The 27,877-nt window shown below is 41.0% G+C and overlaps 1 protein-coding gene across 12 annotated transcripts in view; it reads right to left on the reverse strand.

The window, feature by feature from the left end:
* The window catches only part of phf14 (PHD finger protein 14), a 230,068-nt gene that overhangs the window by 40,302 nt on the left and 161,889 nt on the right, over nucleotides 1–27,877 (reverse strand). For 7 of the 12 annotated variants that reach the window (XR_013888988.1, XR_013888986.1, XR_013888982.1 and 4 more), the window contains 2 exons: nucleotides 12,994–13,111; nucleotides 9,283–9,333 (listed from right to left, as the gene is read on the reverse strand). Coding sequence is in view for 4 of the 12 variants with exons in the window: in XM_080207516.1 (XP_080063642.1) it covers nucleotides 9,283–9,333; nucleotides 12,994–13,111 (169 nt within the window). In the remaining 8 variants the exon portion in view is untranslated. The remainder of the gene's footprint in view (nucleotides 1–9,282; nucleotides 9,334–12,993; nucleotides 13,112–27,877) is intronic. The other 5 variants (XR_013888987.1, XR_013888985.1, XM_080207547.1 and 2 more) reach the window with 2 other exon arrangements.

Raw genomic sequence — 27,877 nt, forward strand, 5'->3', positions numbered from 1 at the left:
CCATCCAAGTTTTTCTTAATAGTGCCCCATATTTACCACTTTATCTAGCAGCTCACATTTACCAACACTATGCTCCATCTGCCAGACCCTTGCCCACTTACTTAGACTATCTATATCCCTTTGTAGACTTCCAGCAGCCTCTGCACACTTTGCTCTGCCACCTATCTTAATATCATCTGCGAATTTTGACACACTACACTTGGTCCCCAATTCCAAATCATCCATGTAAATCGCAAACAAATTTATATTAATGATTTGGATGAGAATTTAGGAGGCATAGTTAGTAAGTTTGCAGATGACACCAAGATTGGTGGCATAGCATACAGTAAAGAAAGTTATCTAGGGTTGCAACAGGATCTTGATCAATTGGGCCAGTGGGCTGATGAATGGCAGTTGGAGTTTAATTCAGATAAATGCGAGGTGATGCTTTTTGGTCGATTGAACCAGGGCAGGCCTTAGGTAACGGTAGGGCATTGGGGAGAGTTATAGAATAGAGAGAGATCTAGGGGTACAGGTTCATAGCTCCTTGAAAGTGGAGTCACAGATAGACAGAGTGGTGAAGGCGACATTCTGCAAGCTTGGTTTCATTGGTCAGAACAGCGAATACAGGAGTTGGGATGTCTTGTTGAAGTTACATAAGACATTGGTAAGGCCACACTTGGAATACTGTGTACAGTTCTGGTCACCCTATTATAGAAAGGATATTATTAAACTAGAAAGTGTGCAGTAAAGATTTACTCGGATGCTACGGGGACTTGATGGTTTGAGTTATAAGAGGCTGGACAGACTGGGACTTTTTTTCGCTAAAGCATAGGAGTTATAGGGGTGATCTTGTAGAAGTCTATAAAATAATGAGAGGCATAGATCAGCTAGATAGTCAATATCTTTTCCCAAAGATAGGGGAATCTAAAAACTAGAGGGCAAAGGTTTAATGTGAGAGTGAAGAGATAAAAAAAGTCCCAAAGGGCAATTTTTATCTCAGAGGGTGGTGGGCGCCTGGAACAAGCTGCCAGAAGTAGTAGTAGAGACGGGTACAATTTTATCTTTTACAAAACGTTTAGACAGTTACACGGGTAAGAGAAATATGGGCCAAGCGCAAGCAATTGGGACTAGCTTAGGGGTTAAGAAAGGGGCGGCATGATCAAGTTGAAGGGCCTGTTTCCGTGCTGTAAACCTCTATGACTCTATTCTGTATAATGATACAAAACAAAAAATACACTAAATATAGCTCACGTTTCAGTTAGAAGTTTAAGACAATGGCAGCATACTGGAGTAGTAGGGTTCAGGTTCATACCCATTTTTCAAGAACATCTCCTTCTCTGCTCACTGATGGGCAAAGCTGGAGGATGAACAATCTTTGGGTCCAAACAACTTTCTAATGGATACTCATAATATCAGAATTGTGCAGGTAGGGATCTTGAATTCTAACTAAAGGTACTGTACTGGAGCTAAGACTTGCACTCTATTTTTATTAAATTATATATAAATCATCATGGCTAATTTCCAAAAGTTTAAAACTGGACAATGACCTTTGAAATGGCTGAAGCCATGTCTGTCAGTGACTTAAACAAATGAACTATCCGGACAGAATTCGTTATCTCTGAAGAGACTCTAATGGCCCCTGTGGACTGCAGAGGCCAAATTCAAAGGCAATCAGACAAAGTCCATGAGCCAAGCTTGGTCGACTGGAGTCAAGACGTCTGTAGGACAAAGGACCTGCAAACTTCAACTCAAATTCTTAATAGATGGGACATTAAAAACCCTCGAAACCCAGGCAAAGCATTATACATCCTTTTTCAAAGCCAAAATGGTAAGGTAGCAATATGTGAAATGACCCCCATCCCCCAAGCTGGGAGAATCAGTCATACTGTCTTATCACACTGCAAATCAATCTGCTATCTTCAGTAGCACAGAAAAGTGGATCTGTCCATGTTTGCATGCCTGGCCCCCATTTACACTGTTCTTATATCATTGCCTACAAAACTAAAACTCGCCATGGCATGCCTATCTCATGGAAATCATCTCGACTGGAAAAGTGAATTATCCATTATCAGTTTTCAAACTGCCAACCCCTGTGAAGGAATACACCATTAGACTTTGATTCTGAATTCTTGACTTGTGTGACAGTTATTCTTTGCTCTGTGGTCTTTGCCCTGTAAATCTTCCTTTTCCTATCCATCATTTATTCAACGAAAGCACAGGGAGCTAGTTACATAGCGACAAGCCCTCTCCCATTTTGAATGTGTGCGAATAAACTAACCCTCTGAGTTTACCCTACCTTGGGTTTGCTGTGGGGTTATTAAGAAGAAATTGGATCATATCAAAACTGAGGGGTTGGAAATAAGCCACCGTTTATAAAGAGGAAATCAAAATCAAAACATCTTTCTGTTTATGGCTGGGTGGTTAAGAGGATAAATCAGGGCTGTTCAAATTAAAACCAACTCCTACCCATAACAATATGACATATGTACAAAAATCAATCTTAAGGACAGCTTATGGTCCATCCGAAACACATTAAAGGAGCCATCCCCTATGGACAAGCCCTCCATATACACAAGATCTGCTCAGATGAGGAGGATCACAAGCAACACCTCCAGACACTGAAAGATGCCCTCATAAGAACAGAATATGGCGCTCGACTCATCGATCGACAGTTCCAATGCGTCACAGTGAAAAACCGCACCAACCTCCTCAGAAGACAAACACGGGTCACGACGGACAGAGTACCCTTTGTCGTCCAGTACTTTTCCTGGAGTGGAGAAGCTACGACATGTTGAAGGCTTCTCCAGAGCCTTCAACATGTCATTGATGAAGACGGACATCTTGCCAAGGCCATCCCCAAACCCCCCACTTCTTGCCTTCAAACAACCACACAATCTCAAACAGACCATTCCCGCAGCAAACTACCCAGCCTTGAGGAGAACAGTGACCACGATACCACACAACCCTGCTACAGTAACCTCTGCAACACGTGCCAGATCATCGACATGGATGCCACCACCTCACGTGAGAACATCATCTACCAGGCACGTGGTACATACGCTTGCAACTCGGCCAACGTTAATATACTGCAAGAAAGGATGTCCCGAGGCATGGTACACTGGGGAGACCATGCAGATGCTACGACAATGGATGAATGAACATCGCTCGACAATCACCAAGCAACAGCGTTCTCTTCCTGTTGGGGAACACTTCAGCGGTCACAGACATTCGGTCTCTGATATTTAGGTAAGCATTCTCTAAGGTAGCCTTCATGACAACGCAGAGTATCTGAGCAGAGTTTGATAGCCAAGTTTCGCACATATGAGGACTGCCTCAATCAGGTTCTTGGGTTCATTCACACTATCTGTAATCTCCACAACTTGCCTGGGCTTGCAAAATCTCACTAACTGTCCTGGCTGGAGACAATACACATCTCTTTAACGCTCTCTCCACTCACATTGTCTGTATCCTAAAGACTTGATTACCTGTAAAGACCTGAATTCCAACCATTATTTCGTAAATTGAGTTTGTGTCTTTATATGCCCGGTTTGTGAACAGAACTCCCACTCACCTGATGAAAGAGCAGCGAGCGCTCTGAGAGCTAGTGGCGTTTGTTACCAAATAAACCTGGTGTCGTGAGATTTCTTACTGTGTTTACCCCAGTCCAACACAGGTATCTCCACATCACAACTATTCTGGTGGCTCACTGAAAGCTCTTTAATACTAAGCCTTGCTGTTGAGATCGCAGCATCCACGGAACTGGCCATGAAAGAAACTTCCGAAATTGGAGCTGGAGCTAAAATACATGAGAATGGACAGCAAGAATTCTCTTAAAAGGCAAGCATGCCATAGATCAGGTCTAGTGGAACAGTTTCTGCATGAATATTGGAGTAAAGAAAATAAATGTAGAAGCTGTGGCAAGAAAGGCCACACAACTAAGACACATTGGACACAACAGACTTCTGCAATCCCAAAGGTGTGCCAACGCAAGAACATGTCAAGATTTTTAAAAAGGGGTCTACGAAATATCTGATGAGGACGAAAAGTTCCAAGATGATACCAAACTAGGATAGATCCAAGAACTAGGTGTTCTTTCCATGCAAGTGGATACCTATAGGTTCTGGGTTTACCTAAAGGTAGATTTACAAGAATTAAAGATGGAAGTATATATGGGAACTGCTGTAAAACTTCAAGAAAACACATACAATCTGAATCTTAAACACTTACCACTAAAACCTTCCAACATAATCCTGTAAACCTCTGCAGAGGAAGTAGTTTCACAGAAGAGATAGATCACAGCTTAAGTAGAAGCTAATGGTCAATCAGCAGAATTGCCTCTGCTCATAACAAAACTAGATAGTAAACTCTGCCTCTTTGTCAGAACTAAGAGAGTTGATGAGTCATTCAGACTTGAAACGTTAGCTCTATTCTCTCATCACAGATGTTGTCAGATCTGCTGAGATTTTCTGTTTTTGTTTCAGATTTCAGCATCTGCAGTAATTTGCTTTTATCCACCTAACCACCTATTTTCATTTCAGTGTAAGCGTATCTGCTGCTGGAACTCTCATCTAAGCCACTTCTTTCTTCTAGACTTAATTATGCCAATACATCCCTGGCCAGCCTCCCTTGAACTACACCTTGCAAACCAAGTCAGTCAAACCTCTACTGCTCATTTCATGTTTCAATGCCAACTGACCCTTAATAAGAACACCAATCATGAACTGATTGGGATTCCAGAACCTTCTTTAATTCTCTTAAAATCACTTAATTCAGCAAGATAATGAATCCACAGTTAGTGTTTTAAATAAACTTAGTTATTTTCCATATCATGGTTATAAATATGGCTATAGTATTTCTTGCAACCTGCTTTTCACTCTGTTGCTTCCCTTTCTTGGTGCTACACCCAATTTCCAACCACAATGTTCTTCTACCAGATCCTCCTAATGTACACTACTCACCTTCTAAAAGCAAGGATCCCTACCCCATCATCACTCTGATCCTGTTACACTCTTTGCCCTTCTTCCAACACCAGCAAAACACATCACCCCTTCTGCAGTATTTCTAAATGCTCCCTACCTGTACCTGAAACTATAATATTGCAGTTACTGTACTTTAAAAAGTAAATAAAATTCACTACATAGTCAAGCAAATTAATAATTTTGTACAGATATCACTGGCATGGCCAACAGTTTATGTCCATCTCTGGTGGTGAGCCAACCTCTTGAAACACTGCAGTCAATTTGGTGTTGGTACACCAGAGTGCTGTTCTGAAGCGTGTTCCAGCATTTTGATCCAGCAACAAGGACAAACCTGCAACATATTTCCAAGTCAGGATAGCGTGTGACTGGAGAGGAACTTACAGGTGTTCCCATGCACGTGCTGCCTTTATTCTAGCTCATTTAGGAGATGTTGTCAATGGAATCTATGATGCCTTGCAGATGGCACAAATATCTGCAATTGTATGCAAGAGGTAGAGGGAATTAATGTTTAAGGTGGTGGATGGGATGGGCTGTTCAGCTCCTTCACGTTATTTGAGTGCAGTTCATCCAGGCAAGTGTCGAGTATTCCATCACCCTACCAATTTATAGATGATGAACAGATTTTGAGGAACCAGGAGCTAATTACCTGTTGCAAAATTCTCAGCCTCTGACTTGCTCTTGCAGCCAAAGCATTTAACTGGCTTGTCCACTTTCGCTTCTGGTCATAGATCACTCCCAGGATGTTGATGGTGGACTTCAGCAAAGGTAATTTTGTAGAATGAGGAGGAGAGATGGCTAGTTTTTTTCTTGTTGAAGATAGTTATTGCTTGACACTTGTGTGGCTTGTCACTTATGAGCCCAAGCTTGAATGTTACCCACGATTTGCTTCATGGAGGCAGATATTAGCTTCAATATCTGAGGAGTTACGAATGGGACTGAAAACTATGCAGTGGTCATTCCCATTTTTGACAATATTATGGAAGGAAGATCATTGATGATACTAGAATACTTCGGAAACCCTGTAGCAATGACCTGGAATTAGATGATTGGTCTCCAACAAATACAAGCATCATTCTTTGTACTAAGTTTTGGCTCCAGCAAGTTGAGAGCTTTCCCTTAATTCTCACTGACTTCAATTTTACTGGGGTAGCCTCATGCTGCTTAAATTTGGTCACTCTCAACATATCTTTGGAACTCAGCTATTTAGTCTACATTTGAACCATGGCTGTAATGAGGTTTGGAGCAGAGCGATCTTGGCAAAACCTAAACTGAGCATCATAAGGTTATTGCTGACTACATTTTGCTTTATTGCAATATTGATAACACCTTTTATCACTTTGCTGATGAACAAAAGTAGATTTAAGGACCAATTGTTCTGCTTTTTGTGGACAGGACATACTGGAGCACTTTTCCAGTACAGGCCAATGTTGTAGCTGTACTGGATCAGCTTGGTAATGGGCACTAGTTCTGCAGCACAAAGTTTCATCACTACAGCCAGGATGTATTGAAGTCCATCACCTTTGCATTGTCTAATATGCTCAGCTGTTTTCTGATATCATTGGGTAAACCGAATTGGCTAAAGACTGGGTTTTGTAATGGCGGTGAAATCATGAGTTTGGGATAGAACACATACTTGTCCACTAGTGTTTGTGGTTAAAGATGATTACAAACACTACAAGCTTGATTTTTGCATTCATTTGTTGGGCTCTACTATCATTAGGGATGGGAATGTTTGTGGGAGATTCTTCCCCATTAGTTGTTTAACTGCACATTCCCATTCAAGACAGGACGTAGGACTGCCACAACTGATCTGTTGGTTGTAATAACTCTGTCTATAGAATCACAGAATTGTTACAGGGCAGGAGGCAGCTACTTGGCCCATTGTGTCTGCATCAACTCTCCAAAAGAGCATCACGACTTAGTGCAATTCCCCTTACCCCTGCACACTATTTTTATTCAAGTAAACATCACCCTTCCAATTTATAGATGATGAACAGATTTTGAGGAACCAGGGGCTAATTACCTGTTGCAAAATTCTCAGCCTCTGACTTGCTCTTGCAGCCAAAGCATTTAACAGGCTTCTGGTCATAATATTGTCAGAAGTCGGAATGTCCACTGCATAGTTTTCAGTCCATTTGTAACTCCTCAGATATTGAAGCAAATATCTGCCTCCATGAAGCAAATCCTGGGTAACATTCAAGCTTGGGCTCGTAAGCGACAAGCCACACAAGCGTCAAGCAATAACTATCTTCAACAAGAGAAAAACTAGCCATCTCTCCTTCTCATTCTACAAAATTACCTTTGCTGAAGTCCACCATCAACATCCTGGGAGTGATCTATGACCAGAAGTTGTCTTGAATGCCTTGATTGAATCTGTCTGCACCACAGTTCCAGGCAATGCATTTTGGAATCCGAACCACTTGTGTGAATTTTTTTTCTCACATCACATTTGCTTCTTTTGCAAATCACTTTAAAACTGTGCCCATTCGTTCATGATCCATTTACAAGTGGGAAGAGTTTCTCCCCATCTACTCTGTCACCCCTATTATGATTTTGAACAACTCCATCAAATCTCCTCTTAGCCTTCTCTTCTCCAAGGAGGACTGTCCCAACCTCTCCAATGCATTCTCATCACTGAAATTTCTCATCCCTGGGACTGTTCTTGTAAACCTCAACTGCACTTTCACATCTTTCTAATACTGTGGCACCCAAAACTGTACACAATATTCCAGCTGAAGTTTAATTCGTGTCTAGTATAAATTCAGCATAACATCCTTGTTCTTGTACTCTTTGCCTGAATAATGAGGCCCATAATACTGTATGCTTTATTAACTGTTATTAACTCCATCCATCATACCACCTTCAATGATCTATGCACATTGGTCCCTGGTCCCATGCTCCTGCATCCCTTTAAGAATTCCACCCTTTACTTTATATCACCTCTCCCTGTTCTCCCTTCTAAAAAGTATCACCTCACACTGCACCTCACTGAATTTCTTCTGACACCTATCTGCCTACTCTTGAGGTCCTACATACAGGAAGCAGAGAGTGTGAATAAATGGATCCTTCTCAGAGTGGCAGGCAATGGCTAGTGGGGTACCACAGGGTTCAGTGCTGGGACCCCAGCTATTCGCAATATACATTAATGATTTGGACGAAGGAATTGAAGGCAATCTCTCCAAATTTGCAGACAACATTAAGCTGGGTAGCAGTGTGTGCTGTTAGGAAGATGCTAAGAGGCTGCTGGATGATTTGGATAGGCTGGCTAAGTAGGTAAATACAACTTAATGTGGATATATGTGAGGTTATTCACTTTGGCGGCAAAAACAGGAAAGAACATTATCTGAATGGTGATAATTTTGGAAAAGGGGAAGTGCAATGTGACCTTGGTGTCATGGTGGAATAGTCGCTGAAGGTTGGCATATAGGTACAGCAGGTGGTGAGGAAAGCTAATGGCATGCTGGTCTTTACAGCAAAAAATTGAGTATAGGAGTAAGCATATCTTGCTACAGTTATACAGGATCTTGGTAAGGATAAACCTTGAATATTGTGTGCAGTTTTGGTCTTCTAGTCTGAGGAAGGACATTCTTCAGTGAGTCCAGTGAAGGTTTCACCATACTGATTCCTAGAATGGCAGGGCTGACACATGGAGAGACTGTATTGACTGGGGTTGTAATCACTGGAATTTAGAAGAATGAGAGGAGATCTCATAGAAACATACAACTCCTGATGGGACTGGATAGGCTCGATGTCGGAAGAATATTCCCAATGTAGGGGGAAGTGCAGAACTAGGGGTCACAGTCTAAGAATGAAGAGTAAGCTGTTCAGGACTGTGATGAGGATGAACTTATTTACTCAGAGTTGTAAACCTGGGGAATTCTCCACCACAGAATGCTGTTGGGGCCAGTTTGTTACATATGTTCAAGAGGGAGCCAGACATGGACATTGTGGCTAAAGTAATCAAGAGGTATGGAGAGAAAGTGGGGGTGGGATACTGAAAGTTCATGGTCAGTCATGATCATATTGAATGGTGGTGCACGCTCGCAAGGCCGAATGGTCTACTTCTGCACCTATTTTCTATGTTTCTATCAACTTGTCTATGTCCTTTTGAAGTTTTATACCGTCCTCATCACAGTTTTACAATACTTCCAAGTCATGTGTCATCTGAAAACTTTGAAATTGCCCCCTGCACGTGAAGATCTAGATCATTAATAAATACAAGGAAAAGCAAAGGTCCCAATACCTACCCCTGGTTCTGTTATTTGTTGTTGTGATTCATAATTTCAAACAAGACTACAACTATAACTCCCACAATACTTACACTGCACAGCATATCATGTGACCCATCGTAAGCAATGCCACAGGAGGTCTGCTAGTATAAATAATAAGAATAAAATATTAAGGTGTATTGCATCCCCATCATGTACCTAGATCAAAATATTGTGACAGTAGATTGGCTTTACAAATTTAAACTTGGAAAACATCTAGGGTTGCCAACTGTGATTAAATGTATCCCTGGAGATTTCTTCACATGCCCCACTTCCAGCCATGCATCTGTCAACACACCCCTCTTGGTAACTTATCGCCTTCTTATGCCAATTGGAAAGCAAAAAGACTAATTTTCCAAGTGAATAATGCTTGACTGTTAACCAAACAATGGGGCAATTTTCCGACCTTGCCACACCTGGCGCAGATTGCGTTAATCCCAAAAAATTGTATGCATCTCTAAAACTCGATTCTGTGCCTGGTGCCAAACAATTTCCAATAATCCTAGTCCCTTTCTAATGGCTTAAACTAGATCGCATCCAGAAAGGGCAACAGGCCGATTAGCATATTTAAAGTCGCACAAAAATACATAGCCCGTATGACACCAAATTATCCCAGCTCCTGGAATCCTCTGACAGTCGGGTGTGGCGTGAGAATGGCGTGAATCACGACTGATTGCCACTACTGGAGACCAGCTGTTTTGGCCATGGGGGGGCGGGTTTGGAGGTTGGAGGCCATTAAAGTTCCTGCGGGTTGGAGCATGGCTGGGAAGTGCCCACCTGACACCCTGGCAACACCAGTTGGGTATTGCCAGAATGCCAGGGCAGTGCAAGGAGGTGATGCCTAAGCGGGGCTATGATAGGATGGGAGGGACCTAAGTGGAGGCTACAACAGGGAGTCATACAGGGGGTGCCAGACAGGGTATCCCATTGGGGATGCCCCAATGCCGACATCTTATGTTGGGGAGGGGCTGGGGAAACATGTCGTCCATGGGTGGGGGAAGTCCTGGTGTCTGGGAGGAGAGGAGGTGTCATTGCAAAATCACATCCGGGATCTCTGCAGCCGGGCTCAGTGTGTTTAGGCCCTACTGCCTCCCTGTGCCTTCTTCACATCATTACAGCCAAAATCTCAGATGATCGATAGGTAACTTGGACCATTTCCTTTATCTTACAGATCCTGTCTGCCTCTCACCCAACCATTCTCACTTTACATGCTGAAAATATACCCTAACTCTCACATGTAACTTCACAAATGGCAACCAACTTTTTTATGAACGCAAAGAGAGCACTACTGATTTTCCTTCAGTCCTTTTGCATTTTCATCTCCGCAAGATACCAGATACTAACTTCATCATTTTGCCAGTATAATACCAATAAGTGGTCCACAAGCTTGAACACACATTGCAAGCCACTAGCGCTGCCAGATCTATCTTGACTGTTTTATTGCACTTTTGTTGCTCCTTCTTCATGACTAAAATGCTAAATGTAAAAACTACTTGAAGCACTCAAACATTATTATTCTTCCAGGTCTAGGTACAGGCCAAATGGAAGGAGAACAGACTTCAAAATCACTTGTAAGGAATTTAGTGCAGATTGGAAGCAAATGCTCCAGTTCAAAGTCAATTTTGTTTTCTTTAATTTCCAATCATTTGAGTCGAAGTCAATTCAGTCCTTGTTTTTGCAGTGGTCAGTTTTCACAATTTTTCTATTCAAATATAGTTTTCACATTTGGCATTTTAGTCCTGAAAAGGGAGTGACATAAGTGCAATAAAACAGTCAAGACAGATCTGGCAGCAATAGTGGCTTGCAATGTGTGTTCAAGCTTGTGGACCACTTATTGGTATTGTATTGGCAAAGTGATAAGGGTTAGTATCTGGTATCCTATGGAGATGAAAATGCAAGAGAACTGAAGGAAAATCAGTGATTGAAAGCAAATGCTCCAGTTCAAAGTTAATGTCCTTTTCTATAATTTCCAATCATTTGAGTCTAAGTCAATTCAGTCTTTGTTTTTGCAGTGATCAGTTTTCACAATTTTTCTATTCATCTGATTCTTTAAAAATGTGTTTATCTATACATGACTGATTTGAATATATTGTATTAATACATCAATTCCTACACATCAGTTTGTCAACCATTGTTGACAACGTAAAGTACAAATTAGCAATAGGCTATCTTTAAATCAAATTTAGAATCAGTTTTTAAACTAAAGCCCAATCAGCACGTTACAATAACAAAAGAAACTCCCCTCGGCCTGGAGTAAAAGACGTTCGCAGTGTTAATCTGTATGGTTTATATCTCATTACAGACTTTGAAATCCTGATTGCAATGAAGAAATTAACTTGGCCTACCAATAAAGTTCTTATAACAGCTGTGAAAATAGTTCTTTTTCCAGACTTGTCATTGTGTGTAAATTAATTAGAACCATTTAAAAAACGTCAAATATTGCTCTTGACATTAACTACATTAAAAATCTTAGGGTACATATTACAAGTGTTAACTTGAGCAGATACTGGCTGTTGTTAATATAATGGATATATACTGATTACTTATACAAAACAAAGAAAATAACTAGACTATAATTTTTTTAAAATTTCCTTTCAACAAAATATTTTAAAACATTACTGCTGAGGCACACTTAGCCAAGGCAATATTAGCACCTGGGAAAGCTGGTATGTGAGCTATGATTTTGAGCAGTACATCAGCGTCGCTTTTTAAATATCCTTTAGCCACAGGTCACTGTGGTAATTTGTTCAGACTGGACTTTTCAAAATGATGCTAACACCAAACAGTAATACTCTGCTGGGTGACTAGTTACACAAAAGTTGTTTCGTGCAACAACCTGAAAAATTGTATTTATTTATAAATTAGATGATGCTCGAGTCAACATTGAATCCCAACCAAGGAAAGGTTAAAACAAAGGAAATCGGGAAAGGTTTTTATTTGTTGTCATGTCTATTAGTCAGGTAAAATGCTGATTAAATAGCACAATAAATCAGAATCAGTCAAAATTGGATTGTTTTACAATGTCTTGTTTGTCTTTGCACACACAGATTCTACTCGTGTCCTCCAACTGTAAAGGGTGACCAGTTAAAGGGTGATGTTTTGTTCTAAGGTGCAAGTTAGCCTCTCTGCAGAAAGCTCTTCTATCAAACAAATAATTTCAACACAGCCAGTATTCAATTAGTATTAGCCTGTAAAGTTCATCAGGTTTGAATAACTTGCCCAGCAGAACTTGGCCTAGTTTCTATTCACTGTGGGAGTGCTGACTCAGTGCGAGAATATATTAAAAATATCTTCTTTGGAACTGAACAAATCTTTCTTACTCTTTGAATGGCATTTTGTGAACTAAATATTCAGTACTGTATTAAACAAAGATTAAAACAAATCGAAGAAACCAACATCTTGTTAACTTACTGAATCAGCTGATTTAAAACAAAATCTTAACATTTCAAGGTCAAACATTAATAACTATAGTGTTTTAAACATCCATCCAATTCACCAACAGTGCAGAATTAGCCTCCATAACAAACCTGAAGCAAAAAAAAGGGGAATTCCTACAAATGCTACACGACAGGCCACTCCATGTTAAGAGGCTGACAGAAATTCAATATCATTTTTGATTCTCTCCAGAACTGACTAGGATACTTAAGCGTTCTAAGACCATGACTGCTAGATAGCCAAACTAAAGTGGACAGTTAATTTCCACACACTATCTTTGGAAATCTTGCAGTGAGCTGAATTCTACAGTAACAAAGATTTAATCTTACCTTTGAAGATGTAGAGTCACATTCCTGACAAATCCAACCATAGCCTGTCTGTTTTGGGGATTTCTTCAGTGGTGGGTCAAGGCAACCAAAGTGGTAACAGAGTCTGCATTCATCACATCTAAACAGGAGCATTTTAAGATAAAATTAGTTCTATGATCTGGGAAATCAAATCTATCCATTAAGTAACAAAGTTTGAATTAAACCATTAGCTTCTTGTCCAGTAAATTTTGCAAACAAGATCTTGGAGACGAGGTTGAAAAATAACTGACCCATAAAACTTACAGCCATCAACCTCCCTTTCCCCAGTCCCAGGGTGGCATGGTAGCAGTGGTTAGCACTGCCGTCCCACAGCGCCAGGGAACCAGGTTCGATTCCTGGCTTGGGTCACTGTGTGGAATTTGCATGTTCTCTTCACGTCTACATGAGTTTCCTCCAGGTTCTTTGGCTTCCTCCCACAGCCCAAGAGACGTGCTGGTTACGTGCATTGGCCATGCTAAGTTCTCCCTAGTGCACCCAGGCAAGCGCCAGAATGTGGCAACTAGGGCACTTTCACAATTACTTCATTGCAGGGTTAATGTAAGCCGACTTTTGACACTAATGAATAAAAAGAACTAACTCCATCCTTGCTGATGAGATCATCCCTGCAAAGTGAAGGGCATGAGTCAAGTTGCATCTTAAAAGTCTAGTTTGTGGATGACTGCCTTACCTTCAATAAATCTCAGATCAATTATGGAAACACTTAGGTCAGACAACTGCAGAGAAATAGATAACATTTCAGGTGCATGATCATGCAAGGAAAGGTCATTAACCTAAAATTTAACTGTCTCTCTCTCTCTCCAAAGATGCTGTTTAATTTGCTGAACATTTTCAGCCATTTCTGTTTTTATTTCAGACTTCCAGCATTTGTACTAATTTGTTTTTGGTTAAACAAATTTTCCTTGGCCTCAAAAAGGAACAAAGTGATTGAAACTTCACTTGCAAAGGTTTACACCAGAAAACAAGAGAACTGAGTAAATTGGGGATAGGAAAATTGGAGATGGGAAAAGTCGGTTTACTCATTGATCCCCAAGATGTTACAATTACACTGGAACATCATAGCATGTTATTTGGACTTGTACTGAATGAGTGTTTTAAGATCTGGAAGACTTATACAAGCTTGCTCTACTATTCAATAAGCTCTTGGTTGATCCGACTGAGGCCTCAACGCTACTATCTTGCTTCCCTTAATATCCTTTTATTCCCTTGTTAGTTATTCTTCCATTTTAATCAGCGATATTGTTACTGTTTTCATAGAATTGTTACCATGCAGAAAAGACCATTCAGCCCATTGAGTCTGCATCGGTTCTGAAGATTACCTTACCTAGGCTCTCTCCCCCTCCCTATCTGTATCACCACACATTTAACATGGCTAATCCAACTACCTACACATCTTGGGACAATAAGGGGAAATTTAGCATGGCCAGTCCATGTGACATGCACCTCTTTGGACTGTGGAAGGAAACTGAAGCACTTGGAGGAAACTCACGCAGACACTGCGAGAGTGTACACACTCCACACAGACAGTTAACCAAGGCTGGAATTGAACCCGGATCCCTGGAGCTGTGAGGCAGCACTGCTAACAGTGTGCCACCGTGTCTTAAGGGGGAGACTTTTTGTTTTAAATGTGTGCTCTAGTTCTTGTTTTGCCACAAGGGGAAATATCCTTTCATCATCCACTCAGTAAAGCCTCTTGGGAATCTATATGTTTCAATAAAATCACCTTTCATTCTTCTAAATTCCAACAGGTAGATGCCCAATCTGCCCAATTCTATCCTTTTAAGATAGTAATGTCCTGAAACTGAGATGATTGACCTGCAAAAACCACAAGCACCTTCTTTTGTGCTTAGTTTGGCTTCATTGAGGAGGGTTGTCCTTATTCCTATTGACCCAAGTTTTGCTGGGGCTCCTTGATGCCATGCTCTCTCAAATGCTGCCTTAATGTCAAGGGCAGTCACTCTCAGCTCACCTCTGGAGTTCAGATCTTTTGTCTATGTTTGAAGCAAGGCTAAAATGTGGTCAGCAACTGAGTGAGTTTTATAATACAATAACTGCCCTCGCAAGAAGAGGAAAATCATTTAACAGTAACAAATGAATTACTAACGGTGTTAAAATGACAGGGATCAGGAAATCCTGGCATTAGTATCTTCCATTGAACTGAGGGAACTATTTTGAACATTTGTAGTATTTATGCACATCAAGGCAAGTAGCGTATTTATGGGAAAATACGCTTCCCTGCAAGTTAAACTATTGCTCTAGGTTAGGTAATAAAAGTCTCTAGATAGGAAACAATGCCCTACAAACAGAATCATAGGATCCCTACAGTGTAGAAATGACCATTCAGTCCATCAAGCCTGCACTGACAACAATCCTACCCAGGCCCTATCCCTGTAACCCCATGTATTTACACAGTTAATCCCCCAACACTAAGAAGCAATTTATCACGGCCAATCCATCTAACCCACACACCTGTGGAATGTGGGAGGAAAAACACAGACACAGGGAGAATGCGCAAACTCCACACAAACAGTCACCCAAGCTGGAATTGAACCCAGGTCGCTGGTGCTGTGAGGCAGCAGTGCTAAGCACTGTGCCACTGCCCAATGCTGTGAATATTTGGTGCTTGAGGTTATTCCACTCAGTTGTGCCAATTTATATAAATTACTAAAGCTCAGGATATTGCCTTTTCTGACAAAAGCAGTGGTATACTCACTGCTCCCCAGTGAAATGAACTCTAAATGTAACCTGCTCTTGATATTCTCAATATTCTAAGCTTATAAAAAAAAAGCATTGTTAAATCAGAAAAGGTAATGAAGTGTCAGCAACCTTTTCATGCATTACAGTGTAATGCTCCATCACGTATTTTTCCTATTTGAAATTACATCATCAAATTTCTATGCAGTATATTTACACACATCAGTGATTCTTAATATTGTGGGATATATTGAAGTCTGGTTTCAACAAAATGAATATTCTAAATTTACACTTTTTAGAGAAAGCAATTCTGTATTATCTACAGTCCACCTTAAAGATAAAATGGGACCAATTCGTAGACATCAACATTATCAATGAAGTAGCTTATATTACTGTGATGAATAAAACGCATTCCTTTTCAATATGTCAATCTAAGAATATCAAAGGTTAGATCAATGAACAGTTCTCTCTTCTGCTCTTTCCTCCTTAGCACACAAATAATGATTTTAGATGAGATGATATAGTTTAGTATCCAAAATAAATGCAAAAAAATTGTTTACTGTGGAGTCCTGCTCAAGTGTCTCACTTTTATACATCTACCTATATTTTGTCAAATATTTAATTTTAATTAAATATAGTATGAAATTAAACAAGCTGCATTTCATAATGTTTCTTCCAATTTTCTTAAACTTTAAGGACCTTACTATTCCTTATCACATGTAGGCTTACATCAACACTGCAATGAAGTTACTGTGAAAATCCCTTTGTCATCACACTCTGGTGCCTGTTTGGGTACATTGAGGGAGAACTTGACATAGCAATGCACTTAACAAGCACATCTTTTGGACTGTGGGCGGAAATTATATCATGCATAAAAAATATTCTCAATGTTAAATTTATTAATAGAGTATTGTATAATGTGCCCACTTCTTGTCCACAAGCCTTACTTCCTGTTGCCTTGATTTTTGGTCATGTTTGTCAACATTTAGGATTGCGAAAGCCCAAATCATATTTTCCCATTTAGTCTTGTAATGTCAACTGTTGTTGTAGGCTCTAATGCTTGGTAGTTCTGTGGACCTAGTTTCTGAAGTTTTTCTCCCTGCTGGTGGTCATCTTGTGCATTATACATCTTCATGTCTGGCTGCATCTATGAAACCCAGATCCACAAAAACACCATGGGCCACAACACTAAACAATACAACAACATAATTAAAAGCACTAACGACTTAATGTCACAAAAACTGCTACACTTTTCTGAAGGCTTTAAACAATTAATGTGCTTAGTGCAGACAAAGCTACCAAAAACCATTGATATTTTCAGCCACTTTAATAACATTACAACTAATATTTATAATATAAAACATACAAAATTAATATTTTAAAACAAATGCAAAATTTATCAATACAGTTAGCCATTCACAGAAAACGTATGAGACAGAAGGCCATTCAATGCATTATGTGGTATATTTTTAGTGGAGCTGTTTCTCTTGAAGGGAACAAGATCCAATTGCGAAGACATTTTGCAGATTAGAATATGTTCACCAGAATTTTAAAATTGCTGTGCATCTCTACAGGTTCAGACATATCACTTATCATATATTACATGCACAACTCTTGGAGTTGATCAAACTGCATAAAGAGGACCACAGGAAATCAAGTTGCAAGGATGGGTCTTGAAGAGGAGTGGGGGAGGTCTTTCCAAGGATTTGAAAAGAAGTCTAGCTCCCTGATTTTCCAAGAAATCTCCCAGAAATCCTGTGCTGAAGTAAGCGATGGACTGTTAGGTCCCCTCCTTAGTGAGACATTTGGGAGATTTTAACCAAGGTTATTAATGTTGCCAGAGGTTGATTGTGTGACTTATGATCATGTAACATTTGCTTGCAGTTTGAAAACATCTTTCAATTACCATAGAACCATAAAACATTACAGCATAGAAATAGGCCTTTTGGCCCTTCTTGGCTGTGCCAAACCATTTTTCTGCCTAGTCCCACTGACCTGCACTTGAACCATATCCCTCCACACCCCTCTCATCCATGTACCTGTCCAAGATTTTATTAAAAGTGAGCCCGCATTTACCACTTCATCTGTCAGCTCATTCTACACTTCCACCACTCTCTGCGTAAAGCCCCCCCTCCAATATTCCCTTTAAACTTTTCCCCCCTTCACTCTTAACCCATGTCCTCTAGTTTTTTTCCCCCCCTTAGCCTCAGTGGAAAAAGCCTGCTTGCATTCAGTCTATCTATGCCCATCATAATTTTATACACCTCTATCAAATCTCCCCCTCATTCCTCTATGCTCCAAGGAATAAAGTCCTAACCTATTCAACCTTTCTCTGTAACTCAGTTTCTCAAGTCCTGGCAACATCCTTGTAAACCTTCTCTGCACTCTTTCAACCTTATTAATATCCTTCCTGTAATAAGGTGACCAAAACTGCACACAATACTCTAAATTCGGCCTCACCAATGTCATATACAACCTCACCATATCAATCCAACTCTTATACTCAATACTTTGATTTATAAAGGCCAATGTACTAAAAGTACTCTTTACAACCCTATTTAGCTGTGATGTCACTTTTAGGGAATTATGTATCTGTATTCCCAGATCCCTCTGTTCTACTGCACTCTTCAGTGTCCTACTATTTACCTTGTATGTTCTACCTTGGCTTATCCTTCCAAAGTGCAATATTTCACACTTGTCTGCATTAAACTCCATCTGCCATTTTTCAGCCCATTTTTCTAGCTGGTCCAAAGCCCCCTGCAAGCTTTGAAAACCTTCCTCACTGTCCACTACACCTCCAGTCTTTGTATCATCAGCAAATTTGCTGATCCAATTTACCGCGTTATCCAGATCATTGATATAGATAACAAACAACAATGGACCCAGCACTGATACCTGTGCCACACCACTAGTCACAGTCTCCACTCAGGGATGCAATCCTCCACTACCACACTCTGGCTTCTTCCATTGAGCCATGTCTAATTCAATTTACTATCTCTCCATGTATACACAGCGACTGAACCTTCCTAACTAACCTCCCATGCGGGACCTTGTCAAAGGCCTTACTGAAGTCCATGCAGACAAGATCACTGCCTTCCCTTCATCCACTTTCCTGGCAACCTCCTCTAAAAACTCTAATAGATTGGTTAAACATGACCTACCACGCACAAAGCCATGTTGACTCTCCCGAATAAGTCCCTGTCCATCCAAATATTTGTAGATCCTATCTCTTAGTACTCCTTTCAATAAAGTACCTACTACTGATGTCAAACTTACTGGCCTATAAAATTAAGCCTTTTTTAAACAACTGAAAAACATGAACTATCCTCCAATCATCCGGTACCTCATCCACGGATATCGACATTTTAAATATATCTGCCAGGGCCCCTGCAATTTCAACACTAGTCTCCTTCAAGGTCCGAGGGAATACCCTGTCCGATCCTGGGGATTTATCTGCTCTGATTTGCCTCAAAACAGCAAGAACCTCCTCCCCTTTAATCTGCATAGGTTCCATGACCTGCCTACTTGTTTGCCTTATTTCCATAGACTCCATGCCAGTTTCCTTAGTAAATACACTTGCAAAAACCCATTTAATATCTCCCCCATTTCTTTTGGTTCCATACATAGCTGACCACTCTGATCTTCAAGTGGACCAATTTTATCCATTACTATCCTTTTGCTCTTAATATACCTGTAGAAGCTCTTGACTGCCAAAGCAACCTCACATCTTCTTTTAGCCCTCCTGATTTCTTTAAGTAGTTTCTTGCACTTTTTATATCATCTTATTCGCATCTTATTCGCTCCCTGTTGCCTCTACGTGTCATACATCTCTCTCTTCTTCTTTATCAGAGTTCCAATATCCCTTGAGAACCAAGGTTCCTTATTCTTATTCACTTTGCCTTTAATCCTGACAGGAACATACAAACTCTGCACTCTCAAAATTTCTCCTTTGAAGGCCTCCCACTTACCAATCACATCCTTGCTAGAGAACAGCCTGCTCCAATTCACACTTTTTAGATCCTTTCTCATTTCTTCAAATTTGGCCTTTTTCCAGTTTAGGACCTCAACCCGAGGACCAGATCTATCTTTATCCACGATCAAGTTGAAACTAATGGCATTACAATCACTGGAAATAAAGCGTTCCCCTACTCACACTTCCGTCACTTGTCCAAACTCATTTCCTAATAGGAGATCTAAATTGCATCCTCTCTAGCTGGCATCTCTATATACTGATTTAAAAAATTTTCCTGAACACATTTTACAAACTCTAACCTGTCTAGACTTTTAACAGTATGGGAGTCCCAACCTATATGTGGAAAATTAAAATTGCCTACTGTCACAACTTTACGTTTCCTGCAGTTGTCTGCTATCTCCCTGCAGATTTGCTTCTCCAATTCTCACTGACTACTGGGTGGTCTATAATACAACCCCATTAATGTGGCCATAGCTTTCCTATTTCTCAGCTCCACCCATATGGCCGTGGTAGGCAAGCCCTCCAATCTATCCTGCCTGAGCACTGCTGTAACATTTTCCCTGACTAGCAATGCCACCCCCACCAAACCACCACCACCACCACCACCGCCCCCAATGACACATTGTCATAATTCAATGTGTCAATCCACGTCTGCCTTCCCCACAATACTCCTGGCATTGAAATACCAAATTGTTGGTATTTCAGAAAATTATTACCATCACACACAACCCTTCTATTTGTGATTTTGCATGAACTATTATCATTTATTTTTACCCCCGCTCCACTATTTGCTCTGGCACTCTGATTCCCATCCCCCTGCAAATCTAGTTTAAACCTTCCCCAATAACACTAGCAAATCTCCCTGCAAGTATATTGGTCCTCTTGTAGTTCAGGTGCAACCAGTCTCTCTTGTACAGGTCCCACCTGCCCCAGAAGATGTCCCAATGATCTAGAAATCTGAAACCCTGCCCCTACACCAGTTCCTCAGCCACATGTTCATCCACCTGAGCATCCTACTGTTACCTTCACTGGCATGTGGCGCAGGTAGCAATCCTGAGATTACTACCCTCAGGGTCCTGCTTTTTAACTGCCTACCAAGCTCCCTGTACTCACTCTTCAAGACCTCCTTTCTCTTCCTTCCTATGTCATTGGTACTGATGTGTACCATGACATCTGGCTGATCACCCTCCCACTTCAGAATATTATCAGAGACATCCCTGACCCTGACACCCGGGAGGCAACAAACCATCTGGGAGTCTGTCATGACCACAGAACCTCCTGACTGTACCTCTGACTATTGAGTCCCCTATCACTACCGCTCTCCTCTTCTTCCACTCTCTCTTCTGCACTGTAGAACCAGATTCAGTTCCAGAGATTTGGCTGCCGCAGCTTGTCCCAGGTAAGGCATCCCCGACAACAGTATCCACATCGGTATACCTGTTGTGGAGGGGAACGGCCACAGGGGAACCCTGCTCTGCCTGCCTTTTCCCCTTCCCTCGCCGGACAGTAACCCAATTACTTGTGCTCTGTGCCTTTGGCGTAACTATCTCCCTGAAGCTACTGTCTATAAACTCCTCATTCTCCCGAATGATCTGGAAGTCGTCCATCTCCCGCTCCAGTTCCCGAACAAGGTTTGTTAGGAGCTGCAGCTGGACGCACCTTTTGCAGGTGCTGTTGTCAGGGACACCAGAGAGCTCCCTGACTTCCCACATCCTACAAGAGGAGCATTCTAACATCTTGCCTGGCATTCTTTCTACTCAGAAGAAACAAAAAACTTACTGGAACCTACCCTCACCTCTGCCTGTTCATGCCGAAGCCTGTTTGAGCCAAAGCCGTCCCACTCTGCTCCTTCTCACTCTGCCGCCTGCTCTCAACACTGCCCGCTAGATAGGGCGGCCTGCTTTTTAAACCTTCAGTGCGCAACTGCCTGATGTCAGGCACCTGCGCATCTTGCGTTCCACTTGCTGCCTCCCTCGCTCCGATTCCCGGCTTAGGAAAAAAAAACTCCAAAAAAACTAAGGTAAAAATCCCTCTGACCAACAAGCTCTCTTCAATGAATCACCACTCCAACTGCTCCTCTGGAAACAATATAATGGTTGAGCTTCTAATATTTGAATGTCTTGCTTGAGAACAATATTTTTTGGTGACAAATGCAAGGATAATTAAAGGATGGTCATATGGTGTAAGAGTAGATTATTCTATATTTTGTTTGTATCTATGTTATTTATTGCTTTGGCAAGATTTATATGGTGTACCTACATTTTTAAGTTGGGTCTGCTGGAAAAGACCAAAATTGCACCAGTCCAATCCATTTTCTTAAGTTTAAAAGATAAGCTACATCCTAGATCTTAAAAGTTAGAAATTTACTAGTTCATTTTTTGGATGCAGGCGTCATTATTCATGAACTGAAAGTGCAACTTCTGCATGAGGTGGGCTGCATGTAACTGGATGCAAAAAATTGATTTCCATGATTGTAGCATGATTCAGAGATGATCCTGTGCTGCACTGTTCTCTGTAGCGCTGCCAGCAGCCAATGCACTCTATGGAGCTGACGGGCTCAAGAAAAAAATGCTCTACGCAGACTTTCCTTTCAATTTAGGTGCAGTTCCTATAAAACGAGTTGAACTAATAATGTACTGCGTGCTTCTAGATAAACACTTCGGAACACGTGGTCAGGGGACATGCTGCACTACACTAAGGGAAGGGCTTCCTGCTTCACCGACACTCTCAACAGGCTCTGGTCAAAGAGGTGGAGGCCAGAAGAGATACTATGTTGCTGTCAGGAGATAGGAAACAGAACCTTAGAAGGCTTTGGGAATCGGTGACGTGGGCAGTTAATTTCTAGAGCAGTGAATGCCTAGAGCAGCATGCAGTAATACAGAAAATAATTAACTCATGTCAATGTGTGTGAATACTTCTGTACATCACACTTCAGACCCACCACACCACCCACCTCTCAATGCACCACATCGTTATCACTCCACCCAACAGCATACATACGCATGCAAGACTCACCCCTAACACTCATACAGCACCTTGCTCACACACATCTTCCAATCATGCCAGCCGCGCACACATCTCTCTGACATAAACCAAATGCCATGACAGGCACATCACCAAAGAACACTGACACATTCAGTGACATTCTTTCCTCTGGCAGCTGGCAAGAAAGGCAAAGGACTGGCAGAGGACGGCATCCCCTCAGGTTCCTTGAGATGATCCAATAAATCATTGGGATTACTGCCATTTGGAAGGTGTCACCTGGCACTGCTGAACCATCAAGGAAGATGGTAAGTTGCTGCCTGATGCACCTTTCCCACTTAGTCCTCGAAGGTATGATTAAATGGAAACTGCAAATACTAAGACAATGGAAGTCCTGCTTTCCACCCCTCCCCTCATGTTTTTGTGCTTTCAGATAGTCAAGAACAGCTATATGAGTCACAGAAAAAGGAAGAGCAACCTCAGGGTGAAATGAAGGCATCATCACTGGATTTGAAGAATGGACAATGAAGCTCACATTGTTGGGATCAGCATATAGTAAACCATTGGGGAACAGCAGGCTTCAGCCAGATCCAGAGACACAACAGCTCCTGTGAGAACTTCACAGAAGGCAAGATGGCACAGGAGCTCGTGTAGGGGTGTCATATAAAAGATTTGCTTGGAGCAAACTAGAGGACATTTAGGGGCGGCACAGTGGCACAATAGTCAGTATTGCTGCATCACAATGCCAGGGATCTGAGTTCGATATCAACACTGGGTGACTGTGTGGAATTTGCACGTTCTCCTCACATCTGCATGGGTTTCCTCTGGCTGCTTCAGTTTTCTCCAGCTGTTCCAGTTTCCTCCTATAGTCAAAAGGTGTGCAGATTAGATGGACTGGCCATGCTAAATTGCCCCTTAGTGACCAAAAATGTGTAGATTAGAGGGATTAGTGGGATAAATGTGTGAGATTACAGGGATTGGGCAGGGAGCAGGCCTAGGTAAGATGCTGTGTTGGAGGGCTGGTGCAGACTTGATGGGCCAAATGACCACCCCCCCCTTCTGCACTATAGGGATTCTGTGATGATGGTGCATTAAGAGGTCTGCAAGACATCTTCCACTCACTGGCAAGGAACACAGAGTTCAGTTCAACATGGCACAGGACATCGTTTTCATTTCACCAAAGTGATAGGCAATTTCATGTCAGCACTGCTAGATTAACCCATGCTGCAACATCCGGTGGTCGTTGTTTCAGCTTCTACTGGAGCACAGACTGAGTTCTTGACAACTCAGGCAGAGTTCATGAGATCCAGGACTATTGGCATGCAGGTTCAGACTCCTGCTCTCCTGGAAGTGAATTTCAGTGCCTGACTGAATGCAGGCAGAATCTCACAGCAGAGCAGTAATCTATGTGCCACCAGATGACTATGACTGCTGATATCCTGCCTGTGGAAATGGCAGAATCACTTTGGAGCATGAATTTGTCATCCATTCATGCTTCCACCATTGCCTCTCACCAGTGTCCTTGCTGTTATCATCAGTCAGCTAGTTCAGATTGCCACCATCCATAGAGATGCTACAGTCTGAAACCAGTCAAGACTGAGTTGCTTAAGGGTATCTTAAAAGGTAATCAGTAATTTCACTAACTGAAAGTTTGATGCTTACCGTCAACTAGTTAGGGTGACAGTGACCTGCAGAGCCACTGTTGGAGGATCATTTCTGCTTTGAACACATAGGTAAGTGTGAAACTGGGAAAACTCAATAATGAATTTCTGATGAGGCGTAACTTTCTTGGGCGCTGTCTCTGATTCATGACAAGGAATATGCTCCCAGAAAACCTGTGGCATAGGCTACGGGAGAGTTTTGCTCCTTTCTTCAAAACTGCTCCTCTGCTATGCTCTCTCATGCCCTGACCGTGTTGCAACAACTGCCCCAATATTTAATGATAAACTCCACTGACTTCTTTTCCTAGACTGGAAAGCAGGAAGGGTTTGGTGCCAGAAGCTGATGGGTGCGCAATTCAACTGCATTTTCTCCCAGGTTACCAACTACAATGCCTAGGAAATCAGTTATCCATTCCTGATTACTCCTGAACAACCTGGAAGGATTAGCAGCCTAACTGATATGAGCTTCCACCCACAGCCATGAGAATGGAAAAATTTGTTGGTGGGGTGAACTTACAGAACTTGTACGGCAAGTGAGGATTTGAGGGGGGCTGGAAGGTCTGTGATTGGGGGAGAGAATGCAAGATAGAGGAAGCTGTTGTGCAGCCAGCAGGGTTTCTGAGACACCTTTCAAAAGAAAGTTTACCTCCTGTAGCTCGGACACCGGCATCCTTCAACCTCTGAAGGTAGGTTCAAGACTGTGTAGGTCTTAAGTCAGGCTGCAGCTGAATTCACTGTTACATGATGATAATATCATCGGGAAACAACATTACTATTGAAATTTGGCCCACCTCCCCCAATGAATTCAGGGAAATTAACGCATTTTGGAGGGGAGTGGGAGGTGGGCCAAGAGAAAGACATCAGTCACTGTAGCGAGAACTACCATCCACTCCCAGCATCCTGGACTGTCCTTTGTCCCATCAGGCAGGTTGATCTAAAATTGATTCTCCAACATGTCCCTTACTCATTGTGTTCAAATAAATAAATACTTCTGCAAACAATGCCTTCATATTCTCAATTTGAACAAACTAAAGCACAGATATTCTTAATGCAAATTTTTGGCAGAAAACAGAAGAAATCCTAGCCCAATTCACTTGCATTCATTTTTATGCACATGAACTTCCTTGATCCTGAAATATCCAACAAATCCCTCTTCTGTTCTTTGCCCTTCCATGGAAAAGAACAAAAGAGTTCTGAACAGGTCTGTAAATTTACACCCAAATGTTAAGTACAACAACAGCCAGTCATATTTCTGGTGGGGTCTTTTGTGACTTATTTCGGCAATGTTTCTCATTTCTACAATGTACTATCTATATTTTTTAATGCATCTTTGTCATTTTCATTAAAAACTGAGAAATTTCCAAAAATGCTTTTCTGAAAGATGTTGTGCTCAATGTGCATCAATTATAGTTTGATGGCTAATTTAATGCATAGAGAGACTCAAGGAAGGAATCTGGAATTAGTTTAGTACTTTACTCAGGGAAAAATTATTTACACTGATTTCCACTTGCTCTACATCAGTTTTATTTTGGCATATGCCATTGAGATTCTCAGGAAATGCCAGTGTGATTTGCCGACAGGAAAATACACACAAATTGTCACTTACGTTGTTTCATGAAATTCTGGCCTCATTTACTAAGGATGTTTATACACAAATTTTACATTTGAGTAGTTAATTCCAGCTCAGTCATCCAAGTCAAAACAGTTCTCTTTTGTTCCCATCTCATCTAATACTTTTATGTTCCTTGGTTGCTACCGCAGGCTATGTCCTGTCACGTGGAACCAAGTTAAACAGTTTAACACCATCGTAAGATTCTTTCTCCACAAAGTTGGCTTTAATTAACACTGCCCAGCTCAACCTCACCTTTCCTTTGCATACTCATGTCCATATTTTTAGCATCTTGGGGTTAATTTGTTTAATGTGCTCCAAGTTAACATTCTTTCTGCTAAAAATTACAACTCACCCATTGGTTATCTATGCCATTCATTCATCTATCCAAAAAGACTATCAATTAACCCCATTTTATCATCTGATTCTTTTCCAGAAAATATTCCACATATCTGTTTCCATCACTACATCTGCGAATGTATCATTCTTAAAACACTCATTTAAGTCACAGATAGGGTTGGGTAGTCCCTCTGTAATGACATTAATCTTTTTTCTGATTTGAAGCAAACCAAATCATAAATGACCCTAACATATTGTTTTATAATCAAAAGGCTATTAAACTCCATAAATAACTACTGGGTAAATTCATAATTTAAAGGCTATTCAAATGATTCAGATATTTATGTTTTAATAGAGTAACAGTTAATAATTGATTTTTAAAGAATATAACTTAGACTGTCAGTGTCAGTAATCTCTATTATGTAAATAAAATAATTCATGTTAATGTAAGCATGTTCAAACCAAACCATTCTTCAATAGTTAATGAGCCAATTTGATTTTAAGCTTCTCTATTTCCAGTTAGTAGGAGACAACCTGTCCAATGGAACTGAGCTGTAGATCTAAATTGAGCCAAGTGAAATACTGACAAATAATTTTGCTGAATCAGCTGACCTCAAATGTCAATAGCTTGCATGCTATAACGTTCAAGCTTATAAACAGTTGACAAAGATAAAAGTCAACCAATAATGCTAAAAATTATTTTGGAAGGCACTTTATGTGGCAGATGTGAAATTTCTCCATTAATATGTCCCATTTACAGTTTTAACATGTAAGCTAACATCCTATTTCAGAAAAAAACATTAGCTAAGACAACCCAGAAAGTGGTCACCATCGCATACATAGATAGCAGAAGGCAGTGATGGGCAAATCAACATTAAATATTTTTGGGAAAAGAATCAGCTGTTTTACTTTGAAGTGTCCTAACCCACTTTACGGACGAATTTTATCAGCACCTCCACCCCGAGTCTGGGGGTGGACCAGGCTTGGAGAACAGCATCCTCCATTGGCCTCGGGTGGGATCATATGAAACTTGGGTGGACGTGCCAGTAAAATTCTGCCCTGCATGTTACTTTATTCTTTCTCAATGCAGAAAACAGCTTGTCTAAACTATTAGCAGAAAAAATAAAATGAGCTGTCAAGAAATCGTTATAGATCTAAGGGTTGATCAAACTTGTTAAGGTTAATGCTATAAATTATGTTCCAAAAGCTAGACAGTTCACCAGCTCCAAGAAAAAATCCAAAGCAGCTAAGAAGCTTACAGCTGAAGCTGAGTAATTTTTTTCCTAACCTTTTAAGTTATTTGCAAATACCTACAATTTGTCCCTGCTCTATACAACTCTAGCATCACTCCTTACAAAATTAATCCTGCTGAACTGACGGGTTCTGACCTGATGCAGTATTGCATATATTCAAATGTTGCTTCTTCCCTCATAATCATCTCCACCATTCCACAATATATCATAACTAACAAACAGAAATAAGATGTGCTATGCCTTCATGTTGGGTAGTTAATACATTGGATCTCCACTTTGTTAATTAGTTGCAGCATGCTTCTTATAACGTTTCTTGGAATGCAATTACTACAGAAAC

Source organism: Carcharhinus amblyrhynchos, chromosome 2 (genome assembly GCF_965287045.1).
Source record: "Carcharhinus amblyrhynchos chromosome 2, sCarAmb.v2.hapA, whole genome shotgun sequence".
Lineage (NCBI taxonomy): Eukaryota > Metazoa > Chordata > Chondrichthyes > Carcharhiniformes > Carcharhinidae > Carcharhinus > Carcharhinus amblyrhynchos.